Raw genomic sequence first — 17,407 nt, forward strand, 5'->3', positions numbered from 1 at the left:
AATTTTGACGTCTGCCATGCTACAGCTCTTAATTTATGCGTAGGATGCAGCCATTGTCTTTGCTGTTACGCGAAACGTCTGATACGGCGAAACTATTGCCTGTGCTGAGCGATACGTCTGATGCAGCGAGACTACGAGATGTAGATGCGTGCGAATAAGTACCGATGCAGCCGTCTCTCTTTCACTGTTCGTAGTCTCGCCGTATCAGATGTATCCCTTACCAAAAACAAAATCCCACCGCAACAAACGATTCGCGTTACAGCAAAGACAATGGCTGCATCGTCATCTAGATTATTACGCACACGTGCCAAGCATAGTGTTACCAGGAAAGTGAATGCGTGTGACGGGTGAATGTACCGACCCGACGGAGTAGACTTGTACCGTTATGGAAACAAAAATTAGTTCTGTTGCTGTTGACCACACTGTCGACTGAACTAGCATTCGCACTAATTCGGCCTAAAGAGATCAGTTAGAGTAGACATGATATAGCTTATGACATCAGGCCAACTTGAACATTTTCTTCCTTACGTAGGTCTATACGATAGGCCTAAGTTTTGGATAGCATAGGAATTAAGACTTCAACTTCTTGCCAGACGAAATTATACGACGTATCAAAGAGCATACCATCCATGGAGGAATTAATTGTTAATTAATTTGATGAAAATTGGTTTAGAAATGGCTGACTAATGATTTTGCGGAGAAGGGAGGGGGCGTGGGCGCATTTTTTGTTTTTGTGCTCGTTTTGTTTTTGTTTTATTTTGATTCGTTTAGCTTGTTTTGTTTCGTTTCGTTTTTTGTTTGTTTTTTGCGTTTGATTTTCAGCCTAAAAAGCTAAAAATTGGCAGGATAAAAGTGATGTTACCCCCCCCCCCCCCCCATCCGTCAGCTTATTAAACCAGGATCGAGGTGGCAGCAAGAAAATTGCAGAAATATAAACTGCTCCCGTTCCCCCTTTACATAATTCCTGGACCCGCCCCGACAAGAAACAGCTAGGGCAGTTAAGTTACGCTGTCTTCGTGTTATGTGACATTTACTGTGCCTATAGTTCCTCCTAAGCGGGTAACAGTGTCGTTCTTATGGAAAATAGGTTAGGCAGAACTCTCCGTGAGATCAGTAGTTCCATTGTAGAACGATGTCAGAGCAAATACAACGTACATGCAGTCCTATGTATGTCACATATCAATACGCGTTAGCAATACCTTATTCTGGTTTACAGCTTTAAAATAGTCAGATTATAACTCCCTGCCCAATCCTCATAATAATAGCTTGCACCCTGGCTGTGCGATTTTAAAGTTTGAAATGCACGCACACACAGACATCTCCATGGCCTAAACGCGAGGACATGCATTTCATTTGCTTCAGAAACAAATTAAGTTAACTACTTAATGTCATTAAATGTATTCTTTAAAAATGAATCAAAATACATGAGTGCATACAGAGAGAGACAGAAAGACAGAAAGGGAGATTGACAGACAGACAGACAGACAAACAGACAGAAGGAAATCACGGGTGAAAAAAAAAGAGAGAAACGCTGGCTAAAAGTTTTTTTTTTCTGTCGCATATACTGCTCACTTTTCCTGCAATCTTTCATGCTATTAATCGTAGTTATTGAATTAAGATGCGAGATGATGTCAAATGGCATGAATGGGAGACAGCATTCCCCTTATGCAAAGCTCATTCAACCAACATGCAAGCATAGGTGTAAATCCGTTTAAAAAATTTAGCATAACTTCAATCAAGACCATGAGATGTTGGCTTTGGTCTCATGGTCTGATTGAAGTTATGCTAAATTTTTGAAACTGATTTACACCTATGCTTGCATGTTGGTTGAATGAGCTTTGCATAAGGGGAATGCTGTCTCCCATTTGACATCATCTCGCATCTTAATTCCATAACTACGATTAATAGCATGAAAGATTGCAGGAAAAGTGAGCAGTATATGCGACAGGAAATAAACAATAGACTGTTGAAGCATCCGGCATCTTTTTAACAACATCTAAGTGAGTGTAGACTTTCAATCAAGAGTTAAAGACGTCAGTTGGGCCGACTTTCAATGCCCTTTACAGCCTTGCCGTCATGAGCTACCTTAACTTTCAAACCTCAATCCTTTAAAGAATTGAGACGCGGTTGGCTTTTATACGGATTAAATAGAGCCGCCCTAGCCTTTGTTTCTATAGCAACCCGCATCAGTACGCGCTAACTATTGTTTCGAGGCCGGTTACTGCTAGCGTTTTCTACTGGGTGAAAGCTTCTTGTGCTTTGTCTGTCTTGTCAAAGTCGAGTGCGTGTAAATCAAAATGTGTGAGTGCGTACAGAGAGAGACAAACAGACAGAAAGGGGAGGGAAACAGACAGATAGACAGCCAGAAGAAAATTACGAGTGAAAAGAAGAGAATCACTGGCTCAATGCGACGATTATACAGTTGTAGTTTTCTGTACTGCTCACCTTTCCTGCACTCTTTCACGCAGTTAATCGCATTTATGGAATTTATAGATGTATGACAACATTAAGGCCTATGTCGAATTGGAGAAAACACTCCCTTTATGTAAATCTTTTTCTGCGTACATGCAAAACTTAAAGGCGTAAAACATTTTAAAAATTTAGCATAACTACATTCAAAACCATAATGAGATGTTGACTTTGGATAGACTGTTGGAGCATCCGGCATTTTTTTACTAAACATCAAAGATTTTGCAAAGTTTCAATCAAGAGTTGATGTCAAAGGCGCACAGTTGGGCAGACGTTCAATATCCTTACATAAAGCGTCTCTTCCATTATGTTACCTTTTAATAGCTTTCAAACATCAACCCCTTTAAAGAATTAAGACGCGGTTGGCCTTCATACGGGTTTAGATGATAGAGCCACCCTAGCCTTTTGTTTCTATAACAACCGCATCAGTACGCGCTAACTATTGTTTCGAGGCCGGTTACTGCTGGCGTTTTCTACTGGGTGAAAGCTTCTTGTGCTTTGTCGCTGTCTTGTCAAAGTCGAGTGCGTGTAAATCAAAATGTGTGAGTGCGTACAGAGAGAGACAAACAGACAGAAGGGGGAGGGAAACAGACAGACAGACAGCCAGAAGAAAATTACGAGTGAAAAGAAGAGAATCACTGGCTCAATGCGACGATTATACAGTTGTAGTTTTCTGTACTGCGCACTATTCCTGCACTCTTTCAGGCAATTAATCGTAGTTATGGAATTTAGATGTTATATGAGAACATTTATGCCTATGTCGAATGGGAGACAACAGTAACCTTTATATGCAAAGCTCTTTCAACGTATGCAAGAAGAGGTGTCAAACATTTTCAAAATATATAATAACTGTTTTTTGTTTTGTTGGTTTTTTGGTTTGTTTTGCTGTTTTTTTTTTCTTTGCAGCCGATTAACCTCAAAAGTGGCAGGAGAAAAGTCATGTTAAGCCCCCCCCCCCCCCTGTCAGCTTATTATACCAGGATCGAGGTGATAACAGAAAATTGAAGGATAATAAACTGCCCCCCCCCCACCCCTCCCCCTTTACGGAATTCCTGGATCCGTTCCTGCAAGTCATCCAAAGGTAGTAGTCCCATGTATGTATATATGCGTTAGCAATACCTTATCCTGGTTCACGGGTTTGCAGTAGTCAGATTAAAACTCTCTGCCTAATCCTCACAATATAGCCTGCACCCTGGCTGTGCGATTGAAAGTTTGAAATTAACACACACACACACACACAAACAAACAAACAAACACATCTCCATAGCTTATGATGCACCAGGAAATACATATCATCTTCTGTTCAACAAAGCTATTATGTTAGAGATTAAATAGAAACATTTACCCTCCTGGGCCATTAACCCCATGTTCCATGCTCGGTTTCAGTCTTTATATTGCTTCAGAAACAAATGAAGTTAACAAGCTTAAAGAGACTGTACAGTACTGGTTGAGATGGGGATTCATGCTTTGAACATTCCTCAGTGAGATGACGAAAAACCTCTTAGAAATATGAAAGAGCACGTAATAATTTCATGAAAGATTCAGCGTTTATTTGATTACAATTGGTTTTCAAATGGCTGAGATGGGCCTATCCAAACAAGTTATGATAACAAAAGGCGACAGGCAACGCTTGTTATTAGGATATCTTTGTATCATCTTGTCTTTGCATATCTCAGCCATTTCAAAACCGATTTTCATCAAATAAACTTTTGATACTCCTTAGATTGCATGCTCTTTGACATCTTATAGAGTGATTTCTGAATATATCGCAAAACGTTAAAAGCTAAATCCTCACCTCAACCAGTACTGTACACACTCTTTAATCTCATCAAATGTCTTCTTTAAAAAAGGATCAAAATGCGTGAGTTCATACAGAGAGAGACACAAAGACAGAAAGGGAGATTGACAGACAGACAGACAGAAGTAAATCGCGAGTAAAACAAAAACGAAACGCTGGCTAAAAAAGAATATCATTGTTTTCTGTACTGCTCACTTTTCCTGCCGTCTTTTATGCTATTAATCGTAGATATGGAGTTAAGACGCTCGATGACAACATCTATGTCAAACTGGAGACGGCATTCCCCTTATGAAAAGCTCATTCGACTAACATGCAAGAACAGGTGTAAATCAGTTTCAAAAAAATTAGCATAACTTCAATCAAGACCATGTGATGTTGGCTTTGGATCGACTGTTGAAGCATCCGGCATCTTTTTATCAACATCTAAGTGAGTGTAGACTTTCAATCAAGAGTTAAAGACGTCAGTTGGGCCGACTTTCAATATCCTTTGCAGCCTTGCTTTCATGAGCTACTTTGACTTTCAAACCTCAATCTTTTAAAGAATTAAGACGCGGTTGGCCTTTATACGGGTTAAATAGAGCCGCCCTAGCCTTTGTTTCTATAGCAACCCGCATCAGTACGCGCTAACTATTGTTTCGAGGCCGGTTACTGCTAGCGTTTTCTACTGGGTGAAAGCTTCTTGTGCTTTGTCTGTCTTGTCAAAGTCGAGTGCGTGTAAATCAAAATGTGTGAGTGCGTACAGAGAGAGACAAACAGACAGAAAGGGGAGGGAAAGAGACAGACAGACAGCCAGAAGAAAATTACGAGTGAAAAGAAGAGAATCACTGGCTCAATGCGACGATTATACAGTTGTAGTTTTCTGTACTGCGCACTATTCCTGCACTCTTTCACGCAATTAATCGCAGTCATGGAATTTAGATGTTATATGAGAACATTTATGCCTATGTCGACTGGGAGACAACAGTAACCTTTATATGCAAAGCTCTTTCAACGTATGCAAGAAGAGGCGTCAAACATTTTTAATATTTAGCACAACTAATTTCTTTTTTTTTTGTAATTGTATTTGTGTTTTGCTTTGGTTTGTTTTGCTGTTTTTTTTCTATTTCTTTTCAGCCGATTAACCTCAAAAGTGGCATGAGAAAAGTCATGTTAAGCCCCCCCACCCCTGTCAGCTCATTATACCAGGATCGAGGTGGTAACAGAAAATTGAAGGATAATAAACTGCCCCCCCCCCCCCCCCCCCCCCCACCCCGCCCCCTTTACGGAATTCCTGGATCCGCTCCTGCAAGTCATCCTAAGGTAGTAGGCACTATACAAGTTACGCTGTCTTTGTTATTATGTTGCAAGCACTGTGCCTAGTTCCTCCGAGAAAACAAGTGTTTAAGCGGGTAACAATATCATCCGTATGTCAATCAGGTTAGGCAGAACTCTCAGTGAGATTAATATTTCCATTGTAGAGCGATGTCATAGCAAATACGATGTACGTACGTGTAGTCCCATGTATGTATATATGCGTTAGCTATACCTTATCCTGGTTCACAGGTTTGAAGTAGTCAGATTAAAACTCACTGCCTAATCCTCACAATATAGCCTGCACCCTGGCTGTGCGATTGAAAGTTTGAAATTAACACACGCACACACACACACACACACACACACACACACACACACAAACAAACAAACAAACAAACAAACAAACACATCTCCATAGCTTATAATGCACCAGGAAATACACATCATTTTCTGTTCAACTAAGATAATTAAGTTAGAGATTAAAATAGAAACATTTTCCCTCCTGGGCCATTAACCCCTAGTTCCATGCTCGGTTTCAGTCTTTATATTCATGAACAAATGAAGTTAACAAGCCTAAAGAGACTGTACAGTAGTGGTTGAGATGGGAATTCATGCTTTGAACATTCCTAAGTGAGATAACGAAAAACCTCTTAGAAATATGAAAGAGCACGTAATAATTTCATGAAAGATTCAGCGTTTATTTGATTACAATTGGTTTTCAAATGGCTGAGATGGGCCTATCCAAACAAGTTATGATAACAAAAGGCGACAGGCAACGCTTGTTATTAGGATATCTTTGTATCACCTTGTTTTTGCATATCTCAGCCATTTCAAAACCGATTTTCATCAAATAAACTTTTGATACTCCTAGAATTGCATGCTCTTTGACATCTTGTAGAGTGGTTTCTGAATATATCGCAAAACGTTAAAAGCTAAATTGTCACCTCAACCAGTACTGTACACACTCTTTAATCTCATCAAATGTCTTCTTTAAAACAGGATCAAAATGCGTGAGTTCATACAGAGAGAGACAGAAAGACAGAAGTAAATCGCGAGTAAAAAAAAAAGAAAGAGAAACGCTGGCTAAAAAAAAAAAAGATTGTTGTTTTCTGTACTGCTCACATTTCCTGCCGTCTTTCATGCTATTAATCGTAGTTATGGAGTTAAGATGCTCGATGACAACATCTATGTCAAACTGGAGACGGCATTCCCCTTATGCAAAGCTCATTCAACTAACATGCAAGAATAGGTGTAAATCAGCTTCAAAAAAATTAGCATAACTTCAATCAAGACCATGAGATGTTGGCTTTGGATCGACTGTTGAAGCATCCGGCATCTTTTTATCAACATCTAAGTGAGTGTAGACTTTCAGTCAAGAGTTAAAGACGTCAGTTCGGCCGACTTTCAATATCCTTTACAGCCTCGCTTTCATTAAGCTACCTTATCTTTCAAACCTCAACCCTTCAAAGAATTAAGACGCGGTTGCTTTTATATGGGTTAAATAGAACCGCCCCAGCCTTTGTTTCTATAGCAACCCGCATCAGTACACGCTAAGTATTGTTTCGAGGCTGGTTACTGTTAAGGGGGTTAGCAATTGTTTTCTATACTGGGTGCAAGCTTCGGGTGCAATGTAAAGTGCTTGCATTCTGATGCAGAAAGATTACGTGAATGGCCGATGTATCTCGGCATAGTCGGAACTCAAAGCGATATAGATCTATTACATAAGAAAGACACGAGTGTTTTTCAAGATAGAACATGTTTGGTTCAAACACTTAGGCTTTAGTTGTAAGATCGTCATGCTCCACTGTAACCAGTTTTATTTGAAGAACAAGAAGAGATGTTTCGGCCATTGTTAGTAAAATCACATAAGCGAATGAGATTGATATGAGAATAAAAAATTTCGTATGTCTGTCTGGTTGTCCGCGTCTCTCTCTCTCTCTCTCTCTCTCTCTCTCTCTCTCATTATACGATAACATGAGTATAAACACTCTCATAGTTCTATTTCTTGTATGTGTTTGTTGTTGTTGCGAGGAAACTTTTCACGACATGGAAAGCAAATAATGACATTATATTCAACATGCACAGACCAGGAATGCGTCTGAAAATTAATTACCGGGAAAGGGAAGGCAAATCACTGTTCGAATGCCATGTTTTCTTCTGTGCCCATTTCATTTCTTAAGTATAGTCTTAATAACTTTGCCAAATTATAGGGTTTGTGGCCATGCATTTATGATTATTTCATTTTCATATTGATTGTCCTTATATCAGTTTTTTTAGATCTTAATACATTGATAGCTTTTACTTTGAAAAACACACACCAAAAAAAAAAGAGAAAAGTCACCCCGTCACACACTAGCTCTCTTTTCCACTCACGCATTTCCGCAATAAGACGATTTTATTGTTGAACATTTTCAAACATTCTCATTTCACGAATATGTATGTGTCTGCATGATTTGCGTGCAATAGTAGGTCTATGGGGTAAACTTTATTTCCACTTTTGTCTTTTTCCTATGACGTATATTGTGTATACAACATAACTAAGGTTGACTTTCCACATTCAATCAAGTAGTCTACGTCAATTAGTCATCCATATCATCACAGAATTGGTTGGAAACTTTACGCAGAAATGCATAGATGGCATATTATAATATAGGCGCTCTCATTCTCTCCCCATCTCATCATTCTCTTCATCTTTATTGTATGTTCTTTCAAATGTATGATTTTATAATGATTCTACCTCACACGCAATCAAGGAATGTGCAGGAATATCATACATCGGGAACAATATTCTTTGGAGAAAACGTCGAAGTTTTATTCCATACATTGCACGTGACGTCCCGTCATTGTTTATTCTAATTCATTTCACGAATACAGAATAATGAGTTTGATAGACGCTATCACTCAAATCTCCTCAAGAATTGATCATACACCAAAGTTGCGACAATGTTCTCTTTCAAACTAACTTGCAACACAGAACCTGAAACATCGTATACAATCGACATGACCTTTTTTTAGTTTTTTACGCGTTATTCACATGCTTTGGGATAATAGGCATTGTGGAGTTATCATGAGGAAAAAAAAGAAACCGTCACGGGATTATTTACGATCGGCATGTACCATTCATGGACCTCGTAATGCAAATTACTCGAATAATCATCTTACAGCGTAAGCTATTACAATTAGGATCTTGAACACAGAAGAATAGACAATATTCAAGTAAATGCTACAATATGGTAATCCAGGTAAGGTAACCTCACGGGGAAAAAAAGCATGAGTAAACTTCCTTCATGATTGAGTAAACAAAATCAAAGTCGTATATATTCCTCACAGACTTTTCAATAATTATTTGCAACGTTCAAACTAACTTGTGACACAGAAACCTGAAACATCGTATACAATAGACTTGACCTTTCATTTGGTTTGTTCTGCCTTATTCACATGCTTTGGGTTTCGCAGGCATTGTTGAGTTATCATTAGAAAAAAAGAAACCGTCTCGGGATTATTCACGATCGGCATGTACCATTCATGATTATCTTATATCACAGTACGCTATATGAAACCCATTATAAACAGGTTTATGGATACAGAAGATAAACGTTATCCAGGTGAAAGCTGCATTACTGTCATCCAAGCACAGCAATTAATGTCGTGTCAAACGGTAAATTACCAGATTACACAGAAACATCGTATCGAGAAATTAACACAGTTTCAAACGGAACTCGTGTCTTTAATGCAATAAACATGATTTTCCTGGTTAAATATTCTCACGAAGCACCGTTGATAACCGATGTATCTGTTCACTTTAGTACCTTCCAATGGCAGACCGGATCCGCTTGAGATAATCTGGATACGATAGTCATGAACCGATCACTGATGGCTGTTACGACTTGTCAGTAGGCACGGGTTCGAAGTACGGGGCCGACGTCATCAGCGAGGCCTGGGACACGTGATATTTCGTGCATCAGGCCGGCAGAACTCTCTGATCTTGTCGAAGAGATACGCTTGACGCTCTCTGCTGAGTCCCGGAGGCGGTTCGATGTCGGGCAGACCAGATGGCAGGATGGTTGGATCCTTGAGAAGGCAGAACCTCTCTTCAGGACTGTCAGCTAGCATCTTGGCGTACACGACTCCTGGCTCGTCTGCTGTAAGCCTACATCAAAAGAACACGGAAGAACAAAAGTACAGATAAACATCATGTGTATCCGTCATACATTCTACCAGAGATGTAAATTGATAATCATAAAGAAGTGAAAGTAACCTTACCACTCCGCCTTAATCGGTCCATGACAAAACAAACATGAACGACAACATTATACATCAAACTGTTAGAAATTTGAGGGACAACTGTCTCCAATTTTTCTAGTTTTCTTAATACTGGGTTCTTAGAAGTATAAGCAACGAGCACGTCACATAAAAGTCTGAAGGTTGACATGATGTGAATGATAAAGTTATCAATGAACTCATAATTTATATGGCACAAGTTTAAGCATTTCAGAAACTTCAAGAAACTAAAAAAAAACATGCAAAATATTTATTTTCAATATTTAAAAGAATCCTCATGACACAACAAAGATTACCGACAATCCATAGATATCACTAATATGAAATTCGTTAGTCAGAAGATTGACTTGTCTGACTCAAGGCATAAATGTTAGCCATAGCTTACCGAAAGTGGTGGTACTTCTTGATGTTCGGAAGAGGTCGGAAGAACGGGGCGAGGAATTCCTGCCACTTGTAGGTAGGGACGAACTGCGTACCGCCTTCATCTCCGACGAGTTGAGCGATGTTCATGTTGTTCGCGGCGCTTCTCTCGACGGCCGCGGCGATGTCGGCGAGTGTGGAGATGGACGATTTCTTGATGGATCTCTTCAGCAAGCCGAAACAGAAGTCCGGGGAAAACTTGGTATGCCCGGCGAGAAGAAAGTTGAGGCTGATCGTCTGATGGAGTCCCTCCATGACCCTCCACGCCAAGTACCACAGCAGATACCTATTCTTATTCTGTCCGCTGCAGTTGTCACAGTGGAGCTGCGCGTCCTTCTCCCCCAAACCATACGAGCCAAAGAAATAGTGCAAGAAGGAGATGACGGAGACGGAGCCTTTCGAGACGCACATTCGTTCGTCGACAAGGAAGTTGACCTGCAAAAAGAATGTTGAAAAATCACGTTAACCATTAGATTTTTGTTTTATTTTTGCGTATACATAAGAAATTCATTTAAGTCATTTAACAGAAAAACACAACAAATGCCATATTTACAAATAAATTAAATCAACTGTTCATACCCTGAATTTATAACTTAATTCCCTTAAACTCCTTCAAAAAAAAAGGTAAAAAAGAAAGTCACAAGGATTCGTTCATGATGAGCGGTACACAAAATCGGAGAGCTTAATAATCTACAGTGTACCGATATCTCGCAAATCGTGATTGTTGACTGGTTAAAATAAGAGTTATGATAATAATAATAATAGTAATAATGATAATAATAATAATAATAATAACAATAATAATAATGATAATAATAATGATAATAAAACTCAATTCACTGGTGGTAGCTCCTGAAAGTTTATGTATTTCAATGAACCAGATCATGTATCTCAATTTGTCACTTGCGCTTCGTGCGTTTGACTTCTGCTCCATTATAAGTGCCGCTACAGATGTGTGCAAGTTCTGTTGCTACTGGATTATATCGGTACGTCTTTACAAATAATATCGCAATTCTATGTCGATCGGTTAGCCAGGTATCGATCTAAGAACATGCACGCACTGCGTAACATTATCGTTCAAGACGCATTTCGAAAAAAAACAACAACATATCGATAGCTCGATCGTTCTGTTAATAGGGATCGGGTGATCGACTAGTTTATTTCAAGTCGTTTTGTTTTTGTATCTCTGTAAAATTTACATTTAACCCCATAAATAGAAATCGATATTGAAACAAAATATATAGGGTCTATACTATTTATTTCAGAGGGCATGAATGTCTTGAATACTAGTATATTCTGCCAATACAGCGAACATAATAATCAGAGAATTAGTACACTTTTAGGAGACTGTATTTCGTGCTTATTCTGATTACATGCATTAGATAATCTGCCATATAGGTTTAAGACTGAAAGAGAATTCCCTCTTGCTCGATTTGAAAAACACGAAATACAAAATTTGTCTGTGGCAATGCTCAAAAACAAAACAAAACATGCAAGACAAATACACGTGAAAATTACCTGCTGCGATGCTCCTTCGCAGTTGATGCCAAAGATGCCACACTTCCGGGGGGTCAGGAAGTAGATTGGACCAGGCTGCTGGGGACATGCAGGGAAGTGGATCTGTTGGGCGTAGTCGAAGCTGTAGTGAGCTGTGATGTCCCTGGAGCAAGCTGCTTTACTCCCCAACTTCTCGTCGCGCAATGCTCTCTTGCTACTGGACACCATTTCTTGGAGGACTTCTCTCTGTCTTTTCGCGTTCCTCAGATGGACGAGCTGCTCCCCGACGCGTCTCTCCTTTTCAGCCTCCGGCAGATTGGCGCTCCTGTACAAGAGGCTGTTGTTGCGTTGACACTGCCAGCACAGGTCGCTCATCGGCTTGCAGACGAGTATATTGGGCTGGTACTTCCGCCACACCTTCAGGAACGTGCTCTGTCCCATAGCGCGTTGTCCTGAAGCAAAACAAAACGAAGCAAAACAAAACAAAACAAAATAAGATAAAACGATGTCTACCTTTATGTTAATATTACAAAGGAATACCCAGAAAACACACTGATAGTAATGTAATTTTTCTTTTTTTTTATGTACCGTCTTTTTTCTTCTGAAGTGCACCACGATTCAGTTTCATTCAAAACAACGCACTTGTCCGCAAATTTAATATAAATTGAATTCGAGAGAAAAATTTTCAGAGGCTCTAGTTAAAGAAAGAACAAAGATGTACATGCACGTGTATTAAAAAGAAACTTGACCAATATGAAATTTCTCGCGTCTACCGCTTTGAGAATGTCCATGCAGTGTGCCCCATTATCGGATGCAATCGAGAAAATCAGGACCAACACTGCCACATCGTGCTATTTATATAAATAGGAGTACTGTAGTCTTCGCAGATTTTTGTTCCCGGTTGAAGGCACCGGAAAAAAACAAAACAAAAGAAACATTAAAATCTTATGGTAAATACAACTCGCGTACCTTTAAAAATGTTTTGAGGGAGTGCCATTTTCAAACCAGCGATATTTATACAAACTCTTCAAAACACACATTTTTATAAGTTAACCTTTCAGTTTCTCAAATGAGCAAAATTGACTAGTTACCTGCGTCATCCATTGCAGATTTGTACTGCCGCCACACGTCAACTTTGGGATGCGACGACGGGAGGAGCCTAACATCGCTGCGAGTGTAACCTGGGACACGTCCCGGAAGAAACACAGCGTTGTCCTCGGCGTAGTTGAGGATGAAGTTGACGGCGGCTTTCAACTCATCTGGAGAAAGCGAGCTTAGGTTGAAACGCCTTCCACCAGACTTGCTCACGACCGGGCAAACTCCAAACTCCTCCACCCATTTCTTCAGAGAAGTCAGCTTGTTGGTGCTGATGCTGTCAAATAGAAACAATATGGATAATTCTATAACCAGAATGATGGTTTTATCACGAAAACAAATCGCTCTAAATGTGTACCTAACCAATGCTTCAAATAAGCAAAACATAATAATATCGCCTAAGCAAGATCCATATCGGGAAAGATGCGCATAATTTTGTTCTTTATAACCTGACAAGTTTAATAGGGAAAGCACATTGTTGAGACTGTGAAAGTCCAAAGTTGGCATGAAGAAATTGTCTGAAGGAACATGTAATGTGAGATAAATGTATACTCTATGACAATGAAGCACGGTTATCCTCTTTCATCCTCACATAACAAGTCTGTTTAACGATATGTTGGCAAATTTTATATTTGGCCTCATTTCATAACGTGTTGATGTGGTGGTGACCGTGCGTAGTATCAAATTTACATTGCATTATCAATAATGTTGAAAACTAATGAATATACGGACTTTACGATCCATTTTACATGAATTATATGTATTACAAATAACTCTTAAGGAATCGGAAGGAAATTCTTACATGTGACACATCTTGAAGAACGCTCGGCAAACTTGATGGCCCCGAAAGGAGTAGGTACATCTGCCTCTCTCCCTCTCCTTTTGACTTTTACGCTTCGAACAAGACGTAATTTCATCGGAGTTGTTGAACGCGTGGAGTTGGGCCATAACGACTAAGTCTTTTTCGTTGCGACCAAGCTCCAACATGGTGAACCGGTAATGAAGAAGCTGTTCGATTGAGAAGTGTTCCTTACACCGACAAGCGCACTCGAATCTCAGAATAGCGTCCTTGTCCTTGCAAGTCTTCGCTGGTTCCGGTTCTACACGACCACATGCTAAAGGGACATCACGCAAGTCGTCAGCATCCTCCTCGCTCTCGATCTCATAACTGTCGTCCAAGATGCTCATTTCGTCAGAGTCAGAGTCAGAGTCAGAGTCATCGTTTCTGACGCAGAAGTAGTCTTCGACGACTTCGCGCCACGTTGCGTCACTTACGCCACCATTTCCGCGTAAATTCGATTCCCGCAACTCCGCAAGAGCAGCGACCACTTCGCTCTCGCGAGAGCGAGATCCACGGCCTTGAAGGCCTGGCATCGTCTACCAGCTATTGATAGCGATTGACAAGTCAATCAATATACAATAACACGAAAGGATGATAGAAGTGAAGAACGAAGAAGATCAAAATAACGACGCGGAAAATGGATATGAAGATTCAACGAGATGCGAGATAATTATCAGCGAGTAAGAATTTGTCGTCGGTGATACGCTTCTGAAAGTGATCGAATGCAGATGATGGCGACACTGATCGAGAATGATTATGAAAGTGATTCTCTCCGCTGAGCTATCAAGGTGCAACGCATCATGAAGCACTATGCAATTTGCTACTCATCGTGAGTTGAAAAGAAAGCCCTTCACTAATCACCACCCAGATAATCAGATTAATGTAACTTCAAAGCTTTCCGGTGCCGCTCGCGTGACCTTTTGTCTTCGCGTGCCCGACTGGGGCATTGAAGCGAGGTCAAGCGCTCCCGCTCATTAGCATACGACTTAGCAACGAGCTAGCAGGAGCGTGCGTGAGAACAATAGGTGCGAACTGAGTGGGGAAAGCGAGAGTTGTGATTTTTTTTTTGACCGAAAAAAATGGTCGCGGAAAAACCGTAATTTTTAGCGTTTCCCATGATCAATTCCTGCCGATTTTTCTGTTACTGGTAGAGAAAACATCAGAGATTCAGAAACCACAATAAAAAAAAATTGACCCACGGAATGGTTTTTCATCATTATCAGCCCATAACAGGGAAAGTCGATTTGCGACTTATGACTCATTTCGTCAGAGCGCCACACATATTACGTCTTTGAGTCTTTGTGGTATATGTCTCTGAGTCTCTTTGTGGTGTATGTCTGAGTCTCTGTGGTATACGTCCTTGAGTCTCTTTGCGATATGTGTCTATGAGTCTCTTTGCGATATGTGTCTATGAGTCTCTTTGCAATATGTGTCTATGAGTCTCTGTGGTATATGTCTTTGAGTCTTTGTGATATATGCCTTTGAGTCTTTTTGTGGTATGTGTCTTTGAGTCTCTTTGTGATATATTTCATTGAGTCTCTGTTGTATATATCTCTGAGTCTTTTTGTGATATATGTCTTTGAGTATCTGTGATATATGTCTTTGAGTCTCTTCGTGATGTAGGTCTTTGAGTCTCTTTGAGATATATGTCTTTGAGTCTCTGTGGTATATTTCCATGAGTGTCTTTGTAGTTTGAGTCTCTTTATGGTATATGTCTTTGAGTCTCTTTGTGATATGTGTCTTTGAGTCTCTTTATGGTGTATGTGTTTGAGTCTCTTTGAGATATATGTCTCTGAGGCTCTTTGTGGTATATGTCATTGTGTCTCTTTATGGTGTATGTCTTTTCATCTCTTGGTGATATATGTCTTTGAGTCTCAGTCTCTGTGGTGTATGTCTTTGAGTCTCTTTGTGATATGTGTCTATGAGTCTCTGTGATATGATTACTGTAAAACATGATATATTCGCGGCATGAAATTTTCGCGAATTGGAGCCGACAGCCCTTTTCGTGGCATGAAATTTTCGTGAATTGCCACTGGTGTTCAATGCATGCAGTGTAGACAAAAACTTTTGCGTGCATTTTAATTTCGCGAATTTTGGCGCTCGCGAAATTCGCGAAATTAAAATGCACGCGAAAATTTCTCGTTTTACAGTATGTCTTTGAGTCTGTTTGTGGTATATGTCTTTGAGTCTGTACGGTGGTATATGTCTTTTTTTAGTCTTTGTGATATATGTCTTTGAGTCTGTTTGTGGTATATATCTTTGAGTCTCTGTGGTATAAGTCTTTGAGTCTCTTTGTGGTATATGTCTTTGAGTCTCTTTGTGATATATGTTTTTGAATCTCTTTGTGATATATGTCTTTGAATCTCTTTGTGATATACATCTTTGAATCTTTGTGTGATTTATGCTTGAGAGTCCATGTTAGCGATCTTTTGCTCCTAACTTAACTGGTGCAAAATATGGTTGGGTAATCTATGGACTGCTTTCACATCAGGGTAAGGAGACCTTTTCAAATAGGTTGGACTGGTTTCCCATATGGGAAATTTTGTTTTTGTAATCAGCACAAATTTTCTTATATATGAAGGTGAACACTTATGATGAAGAAATACTGTTCCTGTCTTGGTATGACTGCTCTCACGTATAGAATCCTCTGCCATTATATTCAGCCAAAACTGCTTTAATATGTGTCAGACGAGCAAGATGACACTACCCGTAGTTTTCAATTCAACATCTCTTTACTTACTGAATTTTCGCATCGGGAAAGAATAATGTGTGCTTTAATCTCATCAAGAGCAATTATTCATATTTTCTTTTCATTGTTTATTCCCATGGCCTTCCCTCGCAGGAAGCGGAAGGAGTGTGCCGGGCAGCATGTCATCCAGCTACATCAATTACGTCGGATGCATCGGCAATGTTTTACTGGACGAGGATCATTTGCACCTATATGAAAACACACTGCCACAGGAGGCAAAACCTTCGCAGTTCTGTCCCAGCGAAGGCCCGTGAAAAACTTTTAAAAAAATGAAAAGATACATGGAGCTGCTGTTTCCCGTCAATATTGGGATATTGGTGTGTAGACAGAGTGGAGGGGACTTTTTGAGAAGAATGTTAAAAGACCTTTACTATTTATATGTATAAATGAGCATTATATCATGAAGACAACTATGCTATATGACACGCGGAGTCAGAGTTATGAGCGAACACACACCAGGATCATCTGGATTCAAAAGTATGCATTTTGTGATTTTCATTTTGATTTTGATTTATCTGTTTTCCTGTTAATGTTTTTTTTATATGAAAAGAGAAGATTTAGTCATTTTGTAGAGATTTGAGTGTAGAATATCGTCCAATGAATGTGACCAAATTATGTTTCTGGGAAGAGAATGACTTATATGCAATGACTTTCAGTTTATACATTCACAGTGCATACCCATCGTCTCAGCTAACCTCAAATGCAACAATTCTTGGTGGAGATTGTAGTGATTGATATGATCCTGTCAGGGTAGCATTTGTGCACCCCGTCTCTTAGCTTTCATTCATTCAGGTGGAAGAGATGGGCATGTCAGGTGAACAGTTTCACCATGCATCCTCCTTTACTGAACCTTTTGAATGTATCTACCATCATTCTAAACACCTCGGTGTTCTAATTGAAGTGATGAAGTTTTACATCATCACTCTTCTATTCAACAAAATGCCCAATGCTTTCCATTTTCACC

General features: G+C 39.7%; 1 protein-coding gene across 1 annotated transcript in view; it reads left to right on the forward strand.

The window, feature by feature from the left end:
• The window catches only part of LOC139708487 (agrin-like), a 60,427-nt gene extending 43,652 nt beyond the window's left edge, over window positions 1-16,775 (forward strand). Inside the window, exon 29 of the mRNA XM_071620435.1 lies at window positions 16,537-16,775. Within this exon, the coding sequence (XP_071476536.1) occupies window positions 16,537-16,697 (161 nt within the window). The 3' untranslated portion in view covers window positions 16,698-16,775. The remainder of the gene's footprint in view (window positions 1-16,536) is intronic.
• Window positions 16,776-17,407: the final 632 nt, after the last annotated feature.

This window comes from Diadema antillarum, unplaced genomic scaffold (genome assembly GCF_040938485.1).
Source record: "Diadema antillarum isolate AM-2024a unplaced genomic scaffold, OU_Dant_1.0 seq00001343_RagTag, whole genome shotgun sequence".
NCBI lineage: Eukaryota > Metazoa > Echinodermata > Echinoidea > Diadematoida > Diadematidae > Diadema > Diadema antillarum.